The 24,253-nt window shown below is 39.3% G+C and overlaps 1 protein-coding gene across 1 annotated transcript in view; it reads right to left on the bottom strand.

Annotated features, from left to right (window-relative positions):
* Positions 1 to 24,253, bottom strand: part of LOC124595895 (laccase-like) — a 250,668-nt gene that overhangs the window by 116,210 nt on the left and 110,205 nt on the right. Inside the window, exon 6 of the mRNA XM_047134802.1 lies at positions 1,087 to 1,210. Coding sequence (XP_046990758.1) covers positions 1,087 to 1,210 — 124 coding nt within the window. The remainder of the gene's footprint in view (positions 1 to 1,086; positions 1,211 to 24,253) is intronic.

Genomic DNA, 24,253 nt, shown 5'->3' with positions numbered 1-24,253 from the left:
ATTGAATTATAATTTAGGATACCGATGGTTATGAAGATCTGGGTCTTGTGAAATGTAACTACTGTTCAACAAATGTTTGAGTTAATCATTCCATTGAAAATCACTATTATCACATTTCAAAAAAGATTATATTGCAAGAATCTTCAGATTTCTATTGGTTTGTTATTTCTTGCATGTTCTGTAATTTAGAAAATTTCAGAAATTTCAACAGTTGCAAGATGATACACTTGCCACATGTACTTTCAACTATCTGTTCCTAAAAAACGTTAGTATTCCCTACAGTATTGTTCACAGTGAACAACAGGATGGCAGTTAAAAGGTAAATGGCAATTGTTTCTTGACTCATTATACTGAAAGTCATTAGGAAAGCCTCACTACAATGCCACATCATTACTTCCAGTACTAATACCATAATCATTTAAATAGTTTCATAATTTGTTGGGATTTGTGCTTGTTCACATGTATTTTTCTTATCAGGTGTGCTACCATACCACCAATGTTCCCCGCATATTCCAACCGCCTATGGGTAAAAAAAGTTTCAGAAAAATATGATGTAAAACTATTTATCTCCAATAAAATATGTGACACATTAAATGAATAACTATATGACAAATTACAACACTTGTTCTGAGAATAAAAATAATGTGAACAATTTATATAGTAGACTTTGGCTGTTCCAAAGGGTTGACTGAAAAAAATAACTTTGTTGTTAACATATAAAACGTTACAAGAAAGTAAAATATCACAAGTGAAACTAAAGAGGTAAGTGGAGGAACTGTAACTGTGTAAAGTAAGATATTTTAACAGGGTGACTGAGAAAACAGTAACTGAAATAAAGGAGAAATAGGGCATGTTAGTCGAAGTGGTAATTTAGAAAGTGGTCTGAATGGGATTATTTGCAGCATCTGCAGTTGTGCTGTAATCCTGATCAGTTATATATTCAAGTACTTAGAACAACTCATGCCACCTTTATGGCTCTGCTATTTTAATGTCAGGTGGTGTAAATATAATACTATAATTTGAGCTCCACCATATAAATTAACTTTAGAATAAAAAATTTTAAGCTTAAATGTAATGATACAGTACCTTCAATAGGTTCAAAATATGAGCTTTCACTGCCAATGACCAATAGTTTATGATTGTCAACTGATACTTCAACTGGGCAGTAGAGAGCTGCATTGAACATAAGCCGGAAGCGGTACCTGTAACCCTGAAAATGAGATGAAGACAACAGTTTTATCTGCTAAATACTTAAAAGAAATAAAAGTCATTGATTTTGATGGCTTAATAACTATAAATTTTCCAGGAAAGCAAGAAAACTTTAAAATACATTATTTTCATATAATCCCTCACTGCTCTGGACGCACATGTTTTTCATTACCTATAAAGATAACAACTCATTCATTTGACTGTTGAACTTAAGCAGAATTTAATAATGAAAATATATCCTCTTTTTCATAAAAGTACATAAATTAATTCAGCCCAAAATACAATATGTGCAAATGCAAAAATATTATCCATAAAATGGAAGTTAAGACTATAATGGAAATAGATTGCAAACTATCGTTTCATAGATATGACATCACTAAACAACACCTCAAAATAGAAATTAAATGTTCATTAATTTGAATGGATGCTAGTTTTGATATTTAATGAAAATAATCTTCTTGTAATTCAAATAAAAATGGTAACAAAGGAGGTTCATCTTATTTATTTTTAGTCAGTGAAAAAAATCAGCAAGCATGGAATGAGGTAACAGGAAGGAGGAATAGCTAATGAAGACATGTAAACACATAGAGGGAATTTAAAAATGTGACTTTTGCTAATAAAGGTAGTTTACAGTAAGTATTTCATACAGCTCTTTATTTTCACCCTACCACTTTGGGTAAATTATTTGTTAATTGTAATACGATTAATGCTTCAGAAAAAGTATATAGGATATTGAAATTAAATGTGCTGTGTGATGTTAAGCACACAATTTCACCAAAAGATAACAGTGAAACGTCTTTTAAGTCAAGGTTCAGATTCAGATTCTTCATTAGCCATTGACCACATGTAGCAGAATGGGCTTCACATTATATACAAAAGCAATTGCTGCATTAATAACTGTTCACATTGCAAGTACAAATAATTTATCTTATATTAACCTGTTGTACAGAATCATAATCCTGATCCTAAAACTCAAATCCTACACTACTAGTGTCCAAGAATTCTTTTAAACTGCAGAATGGATTGTTTATTTACCATTTATACAACTTACTTCTAAAATTATTGAAAGGTGTATTCATTACTCAATGTGTCAATTAATGAAAAAAGTTTCAAAAAGTTCACTTTGTGTTAACTGCTCATTTTTGTCAGACTATGTCTAGGAATATCAATTCTCATCTTATTTCTGGTATCACGACAATGTATGTTCTCTCTGGTATCAAACCCTGCTATATATATAAACGATACATAGTTACAAAGATTTATCAACCCTGCTATATATATAAACGATACATAGTTACAAAGATTTATCACTGTCATAATTTTGGTCTTAGTGAAAAAAGGGCAGCAGTGTTCTCTTGTACCAGACTTACACATTATTCTCAGCAACTTTTATTGACTCAGTAATACAGTACATCACTGACATGGCAGGAGTAACTCCATAACAACAGCCCGTAGGATATATGAAACTGAAAAAGTTTGAAGTAAGCTATCATGAGATATTCATTTCTCACTAAATCAGCCAATTTCCATATGAGATAGGACACCCTTGATATCTTTCTGCAGACATGATTAATATGGGGTTGCCAGTTTGGTTTGGAATCAATATGTATTCCAAGCAGTTTTACAGATTTTGCTTCCATGTCTTTATTTAGTACAGCAGCAGGTGTTGAGTTTTCTCTGGATTGCACAGTAGTTTATTAGATGCGATCCAGTTTAGTATTAAGGAGAGTGTGTCCTGTGATTTCTGGCATAACTTTAACCTATCTTGATCTGTGGCAAGTAAAGTTGTGTCATCCACATGGCAGATAACACTGAAGCCGAACATAATGTGAAAGATTGTTAATTGCGGCAGTGAAGAAGAATAGCCCAAGAATAGAGCCTTGAGGCAGACAAGATATGACTTTCTTCAGGGAAGTACGCTTATTTTCAATTGACACAAATTGGCTCCTTATATTTAGAAAAGACTTAATTATTTCTAATACTGTATTATATATGCCATTATACTGTCATTTGGCTAGTAAGATATCATAGGGAATGCAGACAAAAGTCTTACTCAAATTGCATAACTCAAGAGACGCTGTATTCTTATTTTCAAATGCAGATCATGTCTGAGTAACAAATTCAAAGACTGAATAAGTGGTATTTTTTCCTTTTTGAAAATCTTGCTGTCTACTACAAAGAAGCTTATGTTTTTCAAGTAGTTGCTGAGCTGTATGTGAAAAATTGCTTCAAATATTTTGGAGGAAATTGTAACAATATACACTGGCCTATAATTCTCAGAGAGATGCTTTTCCCCCTTTTTGTATGTAAGTATAACTTCTCAAATTTTGAGCTGGTTGGGGAGAACTCCAAACTCAAGGCATTTATTCATCATAAAAGCAGATGGTTTGCAAATAAGAGGTATTATCCTTTCTATTGTGTAGCAGTCCATGCTTTTTGACTTAGAAAATTTTGAAACAGCATTAACTGTATCTAAGGGTGTGACGAGATTCCAAAGGAATTCATGTCCTCTAGGAAGCCGACCAGAAAGTATATCAATTGCAGATGTTTCTGACTGCTTAATTTTACATCTTAATTCATTTACTTCAGTAATAAAGTATTTATTGAGCATCTCCAATAGATTCATCTGCTATGCTAACAATTTATAGGCCTCTTGAGAAACTAACTGTAATATTGTCCAAATGGGTATTCCTTAGCATTGTGCTATTGTTAGTACAATATAATAAATGTTTTTGAATTGGACTTATCTGAGCCAGACAACTCTATGTTGAAATCCCCATTTCTCTGCCTTGTGATGACTGGGTGTTGTGTGATGTCCTTAGGTTAGTTAGGTTTAAGTAGTTTTAAGTTTTAGGGGACTGATGACCATAGATGTTAAGTCCCATAGTGCTCAGAGCCATTTTTTTTAGCCAAATCCCTATATACTGTAACATTAGTTTCAAGTTTTAAAATTTTTCTTTTCGAGTGTAGAGTGAGCTGATATTACACAAGCCATACCTCTAAAAATGAAATAACTGACCCAAAGTCATATAGAGTAGACGCTACACTTTTCAAGTTAATTATGCAATATTTATTTTTACGTGTATGTTTGATACATTGTATTTTTACTATGTGTATCTACATTTGTGATTATGTTTCTCACTGTCAAACTTAACTTTTTATCATTGTTCAATACTATTTAAAGTAATTTAATGACTGGCAGATGACAAAGTGCATCATTTCATTTCAAATGCTAAATTACAAACTTATGCACTTTGATATTCAGTGTAAACATATTTCAGACCAGCCAATTTAGTAATTTCAAATCCAGGAAGGCAGAAATTCAGTTCTGTAATTTTTGCATACAAACACACATTTACACCAAAGAAATCTCTTGAAAACAATGTTAATTAAAACAGTATTGTCAGTCATTAAAAACGTATATTTCAAACTTTCACAACCTTTGGCTTGATTTTAAAGACATCTTTATGCCTGACTTAATAACACTTCAGTATCAGTTGTTCATAAAGGAAGGCAAATAGAATACTTACATAGTTTACTTATAATTTGTGAATTTTGAAAGCCAATTTTTTTAAACAATTTTACAAATTTTTGTAGGAAAAAATTAATATTCAACAATTCCAAATTCTTTTATGCAGAACTTACTGACACACTCAAAACTTCCTGACAATGTAATTTTTCATTATAAACCTTTAAATGTGATAATAATAACAATGTATACAAAGTTTTTGAGTGTTATTCATGTCTATAAGAATCAGTGCCAGACCAGTTTATGATTTAGTTTTGTAACAGTTGGAATGAGTTTCTGAAACATTTATAAGACAGTCCTGATACAGAATTTTATGAGTTTGAAGCGGTTTTGTGCCAGTTTTGAAGTAGTTGTCTCTGATGTTTTTTGATGAAAATATATATGTGACCCATAAAACAGTGTTTCATTCCATAGCTTGCATTTTGACCTGAACTTCTTGTTGGCCCAGGACAGTGTGCCAACTTCAGCAGTTAAATATTTAATGAATTGTATGCACTCCTCTTGTCACAAGCTTATCTTTCCTGAGTCTGGCTCCAGCTCTCGGCAGATATATGAGTAGAACTGCACAGTGGAAAGTTAAATGTTTATCTTTTTCTGTGTTTTTTGTAGCATATTTTTTAAATTTAATACGTGTTTTTTTCTGTTTGTGGTTTAATCTCACATTTCTGTAGGTGTAAATTCATTCAGCCTGTAGCACAGAAGTTACTGAACAGTTCTTTAATGCATCAGCGTCTATTGGTGACAAATCAGCAAGGTAGCAAGTTGCATGTCTAGAATTCTGTCTGCTGTTGTACTTTACTTCTTCTAGTCATGCTAGGATGCTGTGTGCAGATGCAGGAGGAGCTGGCTACAGTCTACGAACAGATGAATGTGTTTTTGGCTATGGTCAGTCACCTTCAGGCTGCTGCCTCAGGGTGTAGCAGTGGCGGAGAACCTGGCAAGTTGCATGGGACACTTCAGTTGTTGCTTGTTTTGCTTATGGGTTCTGCTTTTGAGGCACCTGCTATTGCACCTGATGTGGTGGATCTGGGGCCATCGCAGCAGGGTGAGTAACGCATTCATGTTGCTCGAGGCGGAGGGCCAATGTGGAGGCCAGTTGCTTGGCCTCACCCATTCACACTGTGAGTGGACAGGTGGCCGCTCCATCAGCAGGGTTTGAGCAGGTACACAGAGGGAGAGGTTTACTAGTTATTGGGAGCTCCAATATTAGGTGCACTATGGAGCCCCATAAGCAGATAGTGTTCAGGGCTGGAAAGAAAGCCAATGTGCACTTGGTATGTCTGCCAAGGGGTCTCATCTGAGATATGGAGACAGTCTTGCCTACAGCTATCAAGTGTGCAGGGTGTAGTCGTCTGCAAGTTGTGGCTCATGTTAGCACTAATGATGCTTGTCACATGGGTTCCGAGGTGATCCCCAGTTTGTACAGATGGCTGGTAGAGATGGTGAAGATTGTTGCCTTTGCATGGGTGGCACAAGCAATTTGCAGCATTGTTCCTAGAGTTGATTAGGGTCCTTTCCTTTAGAGCCGAATGGAGGATCACTCCCCTTGATAGGTCAGGGGTGCACTACACAAAGGAAGCAGCTACTCAGACAATAGAATACTTGTGGAGTGCACATGAGGGTCTTTCAGGCTAGGCAGTAGTTTAAGGGGCTCTGATGAACACTCGCCGGTCGATATGCAACAAGAGAAGTCAAATGGCATTCAGAATAAAGTCATTTTAACAGTCATAATTTTGAAACTTCCTGGCAGATTAAAACTGTGTGCCCGACCGAGACTCGAACTCGGGCCTTTGCCTTTCGCGGGCAAGTGCTCTACCAACTGAGCTACCGAAGCACGACTCACGCCCGATACTCACAGCTTTACTTCTGCCAGTACCTCGTCTCCTACCTTCCAAACTTTACAGAAGCTCTCCTGCGAACCATGCAGAACTAGCACTCCTGAAAGAAAGGATATTGCGGAGACATGGCTTAGCCACAGCCTGGGGGATGTTTCCAGAATGAGATTTTCACTCTGCAGCGGAGCGTGCGCTGATATGAAACTTCCTGGCAGATTAAAACTGTGTGCCCGACCGAGACTCGAACTCGGGCCTTTGCCTTTCGCGGGCAAGTGCTCTACCAACTGAGCTACCGAAGCACGACTCATGCCCGGTACTCACAGCTTTACTTCTGCCAGTACCTCGTCTCCTACCTTCCAAACTTTACAGAAGCTCTCCTGCGAACCTTGCAGAACTAGCACTCCTGAAAGAAAGGATATTGCGGAGACATGGCTTAGCCACAGCCTGGGGGATGTTTCCAGAATGAGATTTTCACTCTGCAGCGGAGCGTGTGCTGATATGAAACTTCCTGGCAGATTAAAACTGTGTGCCCGACCGAGACTCGAGCTGTGAGTACGGGGCGTGAGTCGTGCTTCGGTAGCTCAGTTGGTAGAGCACTTGCCCGCGAAAGGCAAAGGCCCGAGTTCGAGTCTCGGTCGGGCACACAGTTTTAATCTGCCAGGAAGTTTCATATCAGCGCACGCTCCGCTGCAGAGTGAAAATCTCATTCTGGAGACATGGCTTAGCCACAGCCTGGGGGATGTTTCCAGAATGAGATTTTCACTCTGCAGCGGAGCGTGCGCTGATATGAAACTTCCTGGCAGATTAAAACTGTGTGCCCGACCGAGACTCGAACTCGGGCCTTTGCCTTTCGCGGGCAAGTGCTCTACCAACTGAGCTACCGAAGCACGACTCACGCCCGGTACTCACAGCTTTACTTCTGCCAGTACCTCGTCTCCTACCTTCCAAACTTTACAGAAGCTCTCCTGCGAACCTTGCAGAACTAGCACTCCTGAAAGAAAGGATATTGCGGAGACATGGCTTAGCCACAGCCTGGGGGATGTTTCCAGAATGAGATTTTCACTCTGCAGCGGAGTGTGCGCTGATATGAAACTTCCTGGCAGATTAAAACTGTGTGCCCGACCGAGACTCGAACTCGGGCCTTTGCCTTTCGCGGGCAAGTGCTCTACCAACTGAGCTACCGAAGCACGACTCACGCCCGGTACTCACAGCTTTACTTCTGCCAGTACCTCGTCTCCTACCTTCCAAACTTTACAGAAGCTCTCCTGCGAACCTTGCAGAACTAGCACTCCTGAAAGAAAGGATATTGCAGAGACATGGCTTAGCCACAGCCTGGGGGATGTTTCCAGAATGAGATTTTCACTCTGCAGCGGAGTGTGCGCTGATATGAAACTTCCTAGCAGATTAAAACTGTGTGCCCGACCGAGACTCGAACTCGGGCCTTTGCCTTTCGCGGGCAAGTGCTCTACCAACTGAGCTACCAAAGCACGACTCACGCCCGATACTCACAGCTCGAGTCTCGGTCGGGCACACAGTTTTAATCTGCCAGGAAGTTTCATATCAGCACACGCTCCGCTGCAGAGTGAAAATCTCATTCTGGAAACATCCCCCAGGCTGTGGCTAAGCCATGTCTCTGCAATATCCTTTCTTTCAGGAGTGCTAGTTCTGCAAGGTTCGCAGGAGAGCTTCTGTAAAGTTTGGAAGGTAGGAGACGAGGTACTGGCAGAAGTAAAGCTGTGAGTACCGGGCGTGAGTCGTGCTTCGGTAGCTCAGTTGGTAGAGCACTTGCCCGCGAAAGGCAAAGGCCCGAGTTCGAGTCTCGGTCGGGCACACAGTTTTAATCTGCCAGGAAGTTTCATATCAGCGCACGCTCCGCTGCAGAGTGAAAATCTCATTCTGGAGTCATAATTTTATCAGTAAACTGTCTAAGTATTCATAATAAAAAATTTCTCAATTTACTCCCTATCAGGAAAGTTCTCACCCTGAAATTATTCTTGGGACTGAGAGCTGGCTGACACCTGAATTGGAAAGGTCACTGACTGAAACCTGAATTGGAAAGGTCTGAGATATTTTGTGAATCACGGAACGTATATCAAAAGACAGAAAGGTGGCCATAGGAGGGGGATTATTCATTGCAGTTGACAAAAATACTGTCTCCAGTGAGGTCAAAGTTGAGTGTGACAGTGAAGTTATCTGGTCACATGTAACAGGTTTGGGTGAAACCATGTTAATTGTTGGATGTTTTAAATGACCATCCGATTCTGCTGTGACAGTTCTAGAGTCATCCAAAGAAAGCATATGGTCAATAACGTGTTAATACACAGATCATCCAGTACTAGCTTGATGTGACTTTAACCTACCGAATAAAGACTGGTATGTCTATGGATTCGTTGTACAGACAGATGGTCATGCATCTACATCTACTCTTCATCTGTACTCAAGCTACCTGATGGTTTGTGGTGGAGGGTACCTTGAGTACCTTTATTGGTTCTCCCTTCTATTCCAGTCTCATATTGTTGGTGGAAAGAAAGATTGTCAGTACGCCTCTGTGTTCGCTCTAATCTCTCTGATTTTATCCTCATGCAAGATATATGTAGGAGGGAGCAATATACTGCTTGACTCCTCGGTGCAGGTATGTTCTCGAAACTTCAACAAAAGCCTGTACCGAGCTACTGAGCGTCTCTCTTGCAGAGTCTTCCACTGGAGTTTATCCATCATGTCTGTAACACTTTTGTGATTACTAAATGATCCTGTAACGAAGCACACTGCAAAATGCTTTTGAACATGTTTTCTGAAAACTATCTTGAGCAGCTAGCTCAGTAGCCCACACACAATGGAAAGATCTTGGACCTTGTAGCTACAAATAGACAGGATCCTATCAAAAATGTCAGTATGGGAACAGGGATTAGTGATCATGATGTCATTATAGCAACTATGATCACGAAAGTTAATAAATCAGTCAAGAAGACTAGGTGAGTGTTTCTACTAGAAAGAACAGATAAGCAGTTAGTAGCATCTCACTTAGACAGTGAACTGGCATCACTTAGTTTCAGTAGAATTAATGTAGAGGAATTATGGGAAACGTTTGAGCAGATTGCAAATCATGGTCTGCAGAGTTATGCACCTAATAAATGCATAAAGAATGGAAATGGTCCGCCATGATTTAGCAATGAAATTTGGAGGATTCTGAGGACTCAGAGGCTGTTGCACTCTTGATTCAAAAGGGAACACACATGACTATGAGCGAAGATTAGTAGAGATTCATGCATCTGTGAAAATTTCTATGCATGAAGCATACTGCAACTACTACCATCACACCGTAGCAAGAAATTTGGCAGGGAACCCGAAGAAATACTGCTCTTATGTATAATCACTAAGCGGGTCTAATGCTTCCGTTCAGCCCCTTGTTGACCAGTCTGGTGTGGTAGTTGAAGATAGCAAAATAAAAGCTGAATCATACAAAAATACCATCAATTGACCATCAGACAGACTCCTGTATGGACAACATAGTAATAATCATCTCTGGTGTAGAGAAACACCTGAAAGATTTGAAAGCATATAAATCAGCAAGTCCGGATGGAATCCCAGTTTGATTTTACAAAGGGTATTCTACAGCACTGGCCCCATACCTAGCTTGCATTTATTGTGAATGTCTCACCCAACTCAAAGCCCCAAGCAACTGGAAAAGGCGTAGGTGACTTCAGTATATCAGAAGGGTAAAGGAACAGAAACGCGGAATTACAGACCAATATCCCTAGTTTCTGCCTGCTGCAGAATCCTTGAACATATTCTCAGTTTGAATATAATATACCTTCTTGAGGCCGAGAAGCTTATGTCCACAAATTTGCACTGTTATCAAAGGCATCACTTGTGCAAAACTCAGCTTGCCCTTTTTTCACATGATATACAGCACACTGTGGATGAAAGGTAATAGGTAGATTCCATATTTCTAGATTACTGGAAAACATTTAACATGGTACCTCATTACAGCCTGTTAACGAAGGTATGAGCATATAGAATAAGTTCAAATATATGTGAGGGGCTTGAAGACTTCTTAAGTAGCAGAAGCCAGTATGTTGTCCTAAATGATGAGTGTTCATTGGAGACAAGGGTATCATCAACAGTGTCCCAGGGAAGTATGATAGGGACTGCTGTTGTTCTCCATATACATAAATGATGCCCCCTTACAAGCATCTATGATCGTGCCTCTCTTCTTCCCCTTAATCATTCCATAAAGGACCTTCTTACTGTTTCCACTGTCACATTCCATCATATTTGGCCACTCTTTGATTCAGTTCTTCTCCCCTGTTACCTTTCACTAGGCTATCTTCTTCTTCTCAGTGTATTCCGTACTTGCTTCCTCTGCTCTCCTGAAACCATATATGAAATTCTTTATCTTTGCATCTTCCTCCTTTACTCTACCATTCTACCAGGGTGTTTCTTTCAACCTTTTCTTATCACTGGTTCTTCTACACACATTTTCTGCTACTTCCATCATCACTGTTATGAACCTTCCCCATTCCTCCTCTACTGACTGCATTTCATCCCTTGGCACACTGCTCCTATTTTCTAAAATTCTTCTTTGCATTTCACTTCTTTCAGCTTTCACATCTTATCATTCTTTTGTATATTTCTGCCCCATTCTTTCTTCTTATCATTCTTTTCTGTCTTTCTGTCCCATTATTCCTCTTCAGTCTCTTTTACTGCCCCTACTAGAAGATGATGGCCACTATCTACGGAGCATTAGTGCCTGGCTGCTTTGTCCATTAAACCCTTGGAATTTCAATGATCAAAGTAGAATAGCTGTAAATTGATTTTTGGGAATTATGCAAATTATGTACGTTGCACAGATTTCCCAGTGACATGACTTTTTTCTGTGTTCATTACTATTACAAACTCTATGATGACTAAATTTGGTTTCACTCAAATGTTTTTGTGCAAGTTGACAAGTACACTCTCCTATGACACAAGGCATTGGACTGATGAACATTCTGCAGTTGGTACTGGATTAGACAGTTATTGGACACAGTATGTTGCAAGATGACAGATAACAAAGCACAGAAATTATTTAGTTGACATCAAAACCTTTAAACAAAGTAAACAGATGATAACTTTAAAGTAATGCCTGATCAATGTTTAGCATGAACTGAATGCTAACCAAAAACCTTTTCAAAGTTACAGTATATGAAATGAGATGATGTTTATACCTTTGATGAATAGGTGTTACATGTGTGCTGCCATGTGCAGGGCCCTCATAATAAAATTACACCCAAATGTTACACGCTTTCTTCCCAACTGCAAACTGAGGATTTTGGATGATGTCCAACTATTTAGAGAATGGTGTATGAATATATTATGATCTCAGAAACTATATACGCATATTAAAAATGACTAGGTTAGATTTTTCTACTTAGTACAGACTATAATTACGAACAGATACTTGGGTTTTGAAATATGTGGTGTTTCAGGAAATTAGAAAAGCTTATGAAACCATTTTACACAGCTGCATTGGGAAAATCTCAGTTATGGGTACAAGAGTCTTTCTGAAAACTATGCAAAAATCTTAATGGCTTGTCAAATCAATTAGTGAAGTAGTCAGCTTATTTATAAAATGTGGGCCACTAAATCTGCAATAGAAAATGTAGCTAGTAACAAAATTAAATTTTGGTTCTGTCATAAGTTAATTAGTATCACATAAATTGAAATAAGTTGCTGAAAAGTCAGAATGCCAGTCTTTCTAATGAGTGTTGTTGTTGTTGTTGTGGTCTTCAGTCCAGAGACTGGTTTGATGGAGCTCTCCATGCTACTCCATCCTGGGCAAGCTGCTTCATCTCCCAGTACCTACTGCAACCTACATCCTTCTGAATCTTTTAGTGTATTCATCTCTTGGTCTCCCTCTATGATTTTTACCCTCCACACTGCGCTCCAATACTAAATTGGTGATCCCTTGATGCCTCAGAACATGTCCTACCAACTGATCCCTTTCTAGTCAAGTTGTGCCACAAACTCCTCTTCTCCCCAATTCTATTCAATACCTCCTCATTAGTTATGTGATCTACCCATCTAATCTTCAGCATTCTTCTGTAGCACCACATTTCAAAAGCTTCTATTCTCTTCTTGTCCAAACTATTTATCGTCCATGTTTCACTTCCATACAGGGTTACACTCCATACAAATACTTTCAGAAATGACTTCCTGACACTTAAATCCATACTCGATGTTAACAAATTTCTCTTCTTCAGAAAGGCTTTCTTTGCCATTGCCAATCTACATTTTATATCCTCTCTACTTTGACCATCATCAGTTATTTTGCTCCCCAAATAGCAAAACTCCTTTACTACTTTAAGAGTCTCATTTCCTCATCCAATTCCCTCAGCACTACCTGAGTTCCTAGTTCCATTATCCTAGTTCCATTATCCTAGTTGTGCTTTTGTTGATGTTCATCTTATATCCTCCTTTCAAGACACTGTCCATTCCATTCAACTGCTCTTCCAAGTCCTCTGGTGTCTCTGACAGAATTACAATGTCATCAGTGCACCTCGAAGTTTTTATTTCTTCTCCATGGTTTTTAATACCTACTCTGAATTTTTCTTTTGTTTCCTTTATGAGTGATGTTACTATGTCTATAAACACATATTAGCTCACATGAAAACTGAAGATGCATACAGTAGTAAAAAGTTCAGTTATTCATGTCTTTTTGTTAACAAGGCTTCCAATACAAGTAGATGAATCATTCAAATCACCACACTGAAAGTAATGACTCAAATAATGAATCTAAGTGCAGAAAAGCTTAGTTAAGGTTCTGAAATATTTGAGCACCTAACATATGTACACTCCTTCAAAAATGTAAAGAAATTAAAAAATAAATACTGGTAAAGACAAAAATTAATTATTGGCCTATTTCAAGGACTTTGGCAGGTATTTACCTTAAAACCTGTCACTGTTCTCTTTGTGTTCTGGTCACATATTCTGTACTCCGTCAGAGATACATTTATCTTGGCTGATCATGACTGCGGGTAGTATGTTGCACCTGGTATACACTGTCTGTTACATCAGCGTATTGTCATTGCTGTACAAAAGCAAAAAGTCTCCCAGCCATGACCAATTTGTGTTCCATCATTTTGCTTTCATGCAAGATCATTGTCAACTGAGTATGAGGCAGCAGTTTGAAGAGTCACTCTGTCTACAATGTGTTGTCTGGAATGAGAGTCAAGTTGATTTTTTTTTGTACAGAGATGTCTCCAAAGTTGATATAGTGTTGTGTGGTCCAATCTTTCCTCGTAAATTACTTGTTGCAACAGTTGTTCTGGTGTCTTGGTGAGGCAGTCAAGTAAAGCTCCCTTCATGCTATTGAATTTGCCATCAGCTGGAGGTGCTTGTATGATGCTGATGATGTGAACATGCTGTTGCTCAATAGGTCCATGAACTTAGGAGTATAATAAAAGATGCCATGGCTGTGTAATATGTAGTCAATGACAGTGAACCATGTTGCTGGGTGTTCCAGTTGGAAGGGTTGTATTTTATGGTGAAAACTCAGTTTTATTTATGTTCCACAGAAAGTTTGACATTGATGTTCTGGGAAGTAGGGTCTGAAGCTGTGTCAGATGAGGTCCCTGAGAGCACACACAATGTGGATGGCATTCCAAGAAATTTCTCAGCTGGTCCAGCCTGCTGGCCCCACATGAGATTACAAACAAATTCGGCTGTGGCATGCCAGGTGCAGATGAAACAATAAAACCACACAAGGTGATGCTGTGTAGACCTGAAGTAGCTGGCAGAATATTGTCTTTTTGGCGTGAGGAAAGTCTGAACTCATCAATGAAATTGCCAAGGAGGTTGAAAGTCATTACACATTATTCATGCACTTGTTCATCAAGTCAATGGTACGATGTGGTAGACCATCACTTTCATGTTTTACATACAAAGTAGGCTGATCTGGGTGGAATAAAACATTATGGGAATCAGTGTGCAATTCACCATTTTGCCCAGTTTGTTCGTAAAGGTGGTGACTGTGGGATGGCTCCTTTGTCAAAGCAAACACAATCTGACAAAATACACTTATTGTGTTGAAGTAGCTTCTGTTATTCATTATAGGTCACCACTTGGGAATTCCAACTTGGAATGCTCACAGGAAGAAGCAGAATGCAAGTAGATGAATGCAAGTAGATGCAATTAATGTGCACTTTATTACTAAACACAGATATACAAAGAAATGTGTGTGCACGATACAACTATTCACAATAAAGTGAGCAAATTGACAGTATTCTCCCTGTGGGATGCTAAACTCTTTGCCAAAATGTCATGTTTTCAAATATGTTGCATCAGCAATGGTCAGGTCCTACAGACACTTTTATCACAGGAATTATTGAGCTCTGGTCCCTGCTTTTCTTTAATTTTGGTCTTGTATGTTTTAGGGGCAAACAAGACTGGAAGTGTTGTATGAATATGTGTAAGAAAGAGTTAAATATTTCATCTATATTTTCTCTTCTCAGGCTTGTTCCCACCATTTTTAATTAGACACTGTGATTGAGTCATTGTTTACGATTCTTTGACACAATATTTTTCTTCCATGACCTGCACGTAACTGCTCAGTATACTTTATTGTTAACATTTGACCATTAGGATTAAATAAACCAATGTGTATTGGTTTTACATTTAAATCACCGAAGATTCTTATCTACAAACAACTGTTGCATGTCAACTTTGTATAGGGCAGTAAAATGGGTAAAACTTTTCAGAGTCCCAGAGCAAAGCCATGTTGCTACATTACAGCAATGTTGAAATGAAGTGGCCACAATGAGAACATTTCACCACTGAAACTGAGTCAGGGCAATATTTCCTGCTTGTGCCCTGTAAACTGTCTGTGCTAAAAGTAAGTACAACAACAATTCTTATAAATACATCTTAACACTCAGAAAGATAGTAGATGACTAAGTGGAAATGTCACATATTTGTATCCAAAACACTTATTTTTAGCTGGTATGTGCAGAATGCAAATGCATTATATCAATCAAACTTAATTACTGCTTTTTCTATTGTATGATAGAATGTTATGTGCTTCTGATCTATTTTTATCAAGCAATTTTTTGTATCTGATAGAAAACGTATGAACTTATGGTCTTATATATATTATATACACAATGTCAGTCAGCGCTCTCGTATATATGAGGCCTGACTGACATTGAAATGTCCAAGTGATCTGTCATTATTTTCTGCCCTCCTTGAAATCCTCTTTGAAGAATGAATCTGTAGGTTTAAAACGCAGGAGTACTGTTTTTTTATTCATTTATTTTTGGTATATGCATTTTTATTGAGCACATTAAGTGTTGAAAGTAAATACTGACTATACTACCTCAGACACTGATACATCATTGTTATGCACATCATCTCAATAGAAGATATATAAGATTGCTAAAAAGTACTCCTTACTGTTACTGAAAGACGTTCATTACGTCAGAGCAGCTCCTTATTTTCAACCACTGCCCAGCTTTACTGATGTCATAGTTTGGAGGAAAGTTCTTATAATGGAAAGAGGTATCCATAAAATAACAAACTTCACTCATACTCACAGTGAAAGATTCTTCCATAAAATAACAAACTTAACATATTATTGACTTAACTTCAAACAGTGCACTGTATGCCATTTGGAAATTCCTGTACTCAGCACCTTACAGTGGAATACTTTAGTTTCTGTTAATTCCATAAATTCAGTTATTCTGTTTTGTGGGAGGCTAGATTCTTGAAGTTTGTTGCTTCAATTTCTGCCTACAATGGTAGATCAGAAGGCTAAAACAACCTACAAATAATTTTGTGTGTCTGCTCAGCCACTCCTCAAGTTTTTTGATCTATAAGACCATGAATTTGTATACAGTAGATGTTTGGAAGTTAATGAATTTGTAGACTTCAAAATTGCAAATTGATAATGAAACAGTGCTGTGTAATAGACAAATTACAAATTATGACTGCCATCTTCACAAAAGTTGTCAATGAGGCACTGTTTGGCAGAAAGCTACAGATTTAGTTGAAACAATATATTTAAACACATGTAGCACTTGAAAAGGCATGTTTCCCAAAACAGAAGTTGGATTGTTGTCACACATTCTTCCCATATTTATCACTGAAGTGCACAAATGGATTTCAGGGAAGTTGAAGTATTACCAGTCTGTTTGATGCCTCAAAACTCTTCTGGAATATTATCAATCCAGCCCTCTTTAGATATATTATTAGATGATTCAGGTTAATAATGGTCAACACAACACAGTCAGTTTTACTTTTTAGTTTGTGGTGTCTCTGGTGCAGAGTGCCCTATCTTTGACTCTTATTTCTTTGAACTGCTTTTGTTCTATGTCTTCTCTCGACACACAACTTGTGTTCTGCGATGTTTCTTCTTTCTGTCTCTGTGTTTAATAAATGTATATATGATTATTAGTGTGTGTTATTACTGACCAACCATACGTGACACCCACAATGGTGACCCCAGCATCGTCATGTGATCACGAGTTATTTTGTGCTTGTTTTCATCACTAACAAACTTCACGTGCCAGCCGTGTTATTCTCACCACACTGGATCTAGCAGTGTGTTTCTGTGCCAGTGCCATGCACCCTATTACTTGTGGTTGCGACCACAAGTGGTCAAGTGTAGCTAATGCGCATTTGGTTAAAAGTGAACAATTATTTAAGCCCGGCCATACCGACGGCCAGCTAACCTTAACCGGCTCAATATGGCCACCGTCTAGTGCAGCAGCACAACAACAGCCACAACATGGACAGTGCATGCTGCCTAATGACATCGTGAACCATCATCCAGTAAAAGACGTTGTAGTTTACCCTTCATGTATGCAGCTACCTTCTGGTTGGTTTGACATGCAGATGAAGTTCCAGAACTGTGATTTGAACATTTCTACACATGGGGTAGCAAATTCTTATATGCCAGCACAGCAAGGTCAGCAGGCATGTTCAACCTTCAATGGGCAAGTTTTATTTTCCAAAGAATTGCCTTCAGCACATCCACATCTACATTGTTGGCCCCCTCCCCCCTTCCAAGGCTTATAGATACATCTTACCAATCATCGACCATGTGACCCACTGAGTTGAGGCAGTCCCTCTTATTGACATCATGGCTGAGACCATCGCTTACTCTTTTGTCTCGGCATGGGTTGCTCATTTTGGCTGTCTCTTTCCTCTCATGACCAATCAGGGATGACAGTTTGAGTCTGTCCTCTTTGCACGGCTGCAAACTCTGCGGTGTTGACAAATTCCACACCACGGCTTACCACCCACAAGCGAACGGCCTGTTCGAATGGTGGCACCGCACTCTCGAGGCTGCACTTCTGTGCCACATTGGCTTATGTTCTGAGGCCCTCCCTTGGGTCATGCTGGGCATTCACTCATCTCATAAAGATGACTTGCACCCATCGCTCACTGAGATTCTATACAGCGAACCCCTGCTCCTTCCCACAGAATTCGTGGAAGATTCACCGGCAGCCAATACAGTGGATCTTCCTGTTCTGGTTGGACGGGTTCATTTGGACGTTGAACACCTCCAAACCCCCTTCCACGCCCTCACTCCACCCCACCTGTGTTCATCCACAAGGACCTTGCCTCGTGTGAATTTGTGATGTTGCGCGATGACACAGTGTGACCGGCCTTGCAGCCACCTTATTCAGGCCCTCACTGCGGGATATGTCGGGTCATGAATATGTTTGAAATCCACGTACAAAGATGACCACAGACTGTGTCTGCTAATCTCCTGAAACTGGCATGGTCACTAACTGACCTGCATTCTGACACTGTCGACCTGCCTCCCGATGCTGTTACCCTGCCGCCTAATGCTGCTGACCAACGTGATTATGAATTCGAGTGATGAAGCTTCCCTCTGGCATGCTCTGCACTACTGGGGGGAGGGGGGGGGGGGAAAGGGGGGGGGGCTCAGTGGCATCACGGGTGCAGAGTACCCTATCATTGACTCTTATTTCTTTGAACTGCTTTTGTTTTATGTCTTCTCCTCTCGGTGTGCAACTTGTGTTCTCCCGTGTTTGTTATTTCTGTCTCAGTGTTTAATAAATGTATATACAATACTTAGTATGTGTTATTAGTGACCAACCATACATGATAACCACAAGTTCATTCATATTTATTGTCACTTAACCCACGATGATCAGCATGCTTATAATGTGATACAGATTTCACAACAAATGTCACTTAGCAACATACACATGAGTAGTTTGACAAAATTCATGTATGGCAAAGCTGACTAACATATATGTTTGCATTGTAGTGATTGTGCATTGTGTATCAAATATGCTCAAGGCCCAAAGTGTTTATGCTAAACAACATTATTGCTGACATTCATTTATTCTTTGGTTTTGTAATCATTCCTTGTAATGATTCTTGCTTTATGTTCTCAGACTGTTTTACACTTTTGCATGCTGGGTTACTAAATGTTGCAATAAAGCTGACTTACCCCAAACTGCAACATTTTTGTTGCTCCCCAGAGTATACAGAAGTTTTGTATGTCAAGCACAAATCAATCATGCCAGCCACACCATGTGCCATCTGCATGTTGAAGCACAGTTCCTCATCAAGTGTCAAGCATAAAACAATAGCACCAGCCACACTGCACTCTGTCTTTGTACTGAATTACATTTTTGCAATGTCGGATCCACTATTGACTGTTGAAAAGCCTCCGAGTATGCTGATTAATTGGGTCACAGTGAAACCACCACCATTGTAGCAGTAAAATCCTGTCTTATAGTTTATGCAGCTGTGTAGTCCATGTGTGCTAGCAAATTTGGTGTACACCAAGTATAGTTACACCATCACTTTGTTAAACAAAGACATAACTATGAGAGTGCAGGACATTTTGGCTTTACCACCAAGCACTGACCAGCACTTGAACATCAAGAATGCCCTATCACTTGCCTGTCACTGTCTGAAGCAAAGTGTCTAGAGAAGTTAGTGGGTACCAAGGAGTTAGGTGACCGCACTCCCTCACATTTGGTGCACTGGTTATGGCTCTAGGAGATAACGCTATCAATGAGGATATCAGAGGCCATTGTGCCTATCATCAAATGCACAGAAGACATTCACTGTGTGCCAGTGATTTTGATGCACTTGCACAAACAGTAGACCACATTGCAGAAATGTATCTATCCACAGGTATAGCAGTTACTGGCTCACAGTCAGATAATACTATCAATTCCTTAAAGGCACACATTGCTGAACTCACTACATACATGATTGGTCTGGAAACACAGCATTCCAGTTGCCAGCCATGATGTCACTGCTCACCAAGAAACTGCTGCTGATAGCCCTCAGCCAAGAAGCTTTGGTGGTTCCACCCAAGAGTTTCCTTTATGCTTGCGCAAGGAATCTGCCACCTGTCAAGCAGCAGCTGGGCCTCACCACTATACATAGATGCCAAGAAGGTTACTGGATGGTGTCCATGTGATGCTCACTGGCAGCTCAGTGTTAGAACAATTACTGATAGCTATCCGGCCCTGCACACTGAACACTTTGGATTCAACATCCACAGCAGGCATGTCTTTTCCATATAAGATTTGTTACATACATTTTACTAAATACCTTTTTGTTCCAAAAGACAGAGGTAAAACTGCTGTCTGTACTCCATTTGGTCTCTCTGAATTTATGGGAATGCCTTTTGGACTATTTAATGCTGTGCAGACCTTCCAGCATTTTATGGATGAAGTTTCATGAGATCTCAACTTCTGTTAAGTTTATACTGATAATGTTTTGATGACGTCCATTTCAAAAACTGAACACCTGGAACATTTATGCCAGATCTTTACTCACCTATGTTCACACTGATTACCGATAAATCTGTCAAATGGCATCTCTGATGCACCAGAAGTCCACTTCCACCCAAGGAATGTGGCCACCACTGGAGAAAGTAGAAGCTATAACGAACTTCCCATAGCATATTACTGCCTGTGAGTTGCAACGATTCCTTGGCTTTGCTAATTTCTACTTCTGTTTCATGTGCAACCATGAACTCTTGGCCACCCACTTTTATAAGGCTCACCAAGATCAAGTGACAGACTACTATGGACAAGTAAATTTGAGATGGCCTTCAAAAATGTGAAAACTTACTGAGGCTGGGTTGTTAACACACCTTTCCCCGTAATCGCCACTCACCTTAAAGGTTGACATGTCTGTTACAACAATAGGTGCCACATTTCAACAAGTAGAAGCATATGCTTTAATCAAGAAGTTCCATCATGTACTTAAAGGTCAACACTTTACTCTCATCCCAGACCACAAGCCACTGATGTACGCTTTCTGTCAGAAACCTAACAAAGCATTGCCATATCAACTGCACCAGTCTATATCGAACAATTTATGACTCATATAGTCAATGTTAGTGAAAATGAATGTACCAGCCGATGCCTGTCTCATGCAGAAGCAATTAAAGGTGCAGTTGATTATGAAGTAAGTGCTTTGGCACAGCAATCCAACAATGAGTTCCAATATTTACTGGCACAACCATCTAGTCTGCAGCTCCATTATGTCCAAGTACCTCCATCAAGCATGCTGTTGTATTGTGATGTCTCCATGTCATAGCCATGATCATTTGTGACTGTTAACTTCCAACAACATATAATCATATCCTTACATGATTTGACTCATCCAGGGGTCTGATGTATGATGAATTTGCTTAAAAGAACTTTTGTGTGCCAATCATCTGCAAAGACTGCGAGACAACTGTGCACCAGTGCATGGCCTATCAGCAGAACAAGATCATTCGCTGTGTCAGTCAGTGCACCCCTTTGCACATTTGTCACACTTAACCAGTGATTTGACTATGTACTTATGGCCACTGTCAGACTTTAACATCATCTGAAGTATACTTTTACTGACTAACTGCCATTGACCCATTCACTCATTGGCCTGAAGTCTTCCCAAGACTGACATTGCCACCAAAACAGTTGCAACCACATTCTTTTGTGGATGGATTGCTCATTTCAGAGTGCCCCTTCACATTACCACTGGCCGTAGAAGGTGGTTTGAATCCTGCCTGTTTAAAGCACTATCCTCCCTATTAGGCAGCAGATGCAAACAAAGCTTATCACCCAGCTCTGAATGGTTTAGTGGAATGTCTGTACTGATTGTTGAAGGTACCCTTTCACTGCCACGAATTGCAGTGTTGGTTGGAAACACAGCCGATCATCCTCCTGGGCCTCTGTGCATCCAACATGGATTATGTGAAATCTACAGTAGCAGATCTTGTCTATGGCCGACCAATATGAGTGCCCAGTGAGTTCCTCACAGGAGCTCCCACCCACTGTGTCAAGAGACCTACAGACTCACCACCCTTTTGTCTTTGCTGAACTCTGCAAATGTAAGCAAGTTCTTTTTCTTTTTTTCCACCACAATGCTGTCTGTACGCCTCTTCAGCCACCATATAATGGACTATGTCTAGCCCTCAGCAGAGATGACAAAACATTTAAGGTTGATGTCTTGGATACCCCAACAAGAATCTCTGTTGACCTTCTTAAACTTGTGTTTGGCACTCCCTACGGTGATGCTAGTGATCATCTGAAACTCCAGCCACAGACAGGACAGAAGCACCTGCCACTCCACTGCCCTTCATGGACAAACCATAACGGACATCAAATGCTGACTCTAACGTCCTGGCAGCAGCAAAACCTAGTGCCCAGTGAGTTCCTCACAGCAGCTCCCACCCACTGCATCAAGAGACCTACAGACTCACCACCCTTTTGTCTTTGCCAAACTCAGCAAATGTAAGCAAGATTTTTTTTTTTTTTTTTTTTTTTTTTTTTTTTTTTTTTTTTTGCCCCCACCACAATGCTGTCTGCAAGCCTCTTCAGCCACCATATCATGGACTATGTCCAGCCTCCAGCAGAGATGACAAAACGTTTAAGGTTGATGTTTTGGTTACCCCAACAACAATCTCTGTTGACCTTCTTAAACTTGTGTTTGGCACTGCCTACGGTGATGCTAGTGATCGTCTGATACTCCAGCCACAGACAGGACAGAATCACCTGCCACTCCACTGCCCTTCATGGACAAACCATAACCGACATCAAATGCTGACCCTGACGCCCTGGCTGCAGCAAATCCTATTGTCACACGATCTGGGCACCATGGGGGGAGGGGGTTATCTGCATTGTGTATCAATTATTGGGGGAGGGGTGGAGGATCTCCATCACATGTCAAATATGCTCAAGATGCAAAGTCTTATTGATTGTTAGCTGCAACAGACAAAAGGTGTACTTTATTGGTGCTGCATATTTTAGTGATTTTGATCGAGATAAATTCATGCTCCAGTGTTCTTATCCAGAATGCAAGTGAAGAAGTGCACAGAATCAGCTAGGTGGAAAATATGCACAATACACACATTCATTTATAGGTAAAAGCCAACTTAGGAATTTTCCTTTGTGTCATCTTGTGTACAAGTTTGTGTGCTGATTTAGAGTTCTAGATTCACATATTTTACTATTCGCATTGATTCTGCATAATCTTTCATTGACTGTATCAACACTTGTTTGCATTGTGATACATTGTGAAATTTCTAACATTTGTGAGTGCCCTGATAAACTTGTACCGTTATTTTTAATTGCCAGCCTAAACTCAATTGTGTTCTTTTAAAATTTTTGAGTACAATAGGCCTAAAATTGTTATGTAATTTCATTGTACAATTATGTGAGGAATAGGTTATTTTGAGAATTTTTGGAAGCTTACAAAACTATATTTTCATAAATTACCAGTTCGAGTGTTTTGGAGATGTAATTTATTTTGTAGCAGAATCTGCATTTGTGTGTCACAGTTCTGCCAATGAATACATCACCCTTGAACTTCATTACATATTGACACAAATAAATGTGCATTTTTGAGAATTTTCAGAAAGTGTCATTGTCTTTTGCATAATCCACCACCAGTTTGTAGTAAATCAGAGTTTGTGATTTAGTTACAGAAGCAGATTTTCTAAGTAACACATTATGTTACATTTAGTTGTCCCTTAAAGAGAAGTAGCCCTGTATATTACCTTCAATTTGCAGATTGTGCTTCAGAATGGTGAATAAGGGAATAATTTAGGGTAAAAAGGAAATTTCTGGTTTTGGAAACATGTCTCTTTAAGTACAATCTATGTTGTTTCAGGCAAATCTTTATCTTTGCATCAAGTAACACATTTATGGCTCTTGTGATCTACTGGTCACAACTTTGTCACATTGTACTATCTTCTCAGCAGCTTGTGGTTCTGTTGAATTTAGATTCATTAGTAGTCAAAACATCAGTTGTACACAAATGCAGAATTTTACATATAAATGGCCATTGTGGATAGTAGAACAGATGCATATCTGTATTTTAAAATAACTTTTACTTCATTGTAGTTGTTCAAGCTATTTTCTTCATTAGTGCCATAATTTCAAGACATTATCTGTGTAATTTTACAATTTAGACTTTTTCTGTAGCAAAAGAATTATTAATCATGTCATCGGTCTACTTTAACAAAACCTGCTTTATGCTTCCGGCTGATTTGATGCTGGTTGGAACACATGAAGTATAAAAGTCTTCACTTACTTCAATGAATAAACAGCCTCAGAGGACATTATTTGGTTGTAGAATGTCTAAAAAGATTCAATTTGAATGCCACTTTTAATAGTACTGCTAGAAATATTACAATCTCACATGCTCTAGG

Source organism: Schistocerca americana, chromosome 2, assembly GCF_021461395.2.
Source record: "Schistocerca americana isolate TAMUIC-IGC-003095 chromosome 2, iqSchAmer2.1, whole genome shotgun sequence".
Classification (NCBI taxonomy): Eukaryota; Metazoa; Arthropoda; class Insecta; order Orthoptera; family Acrididae; genus Schistocerca; species Schistocerca americana.
This window is presented reverse-complemented; position numbering and strand designations above follow the sequence as displayed.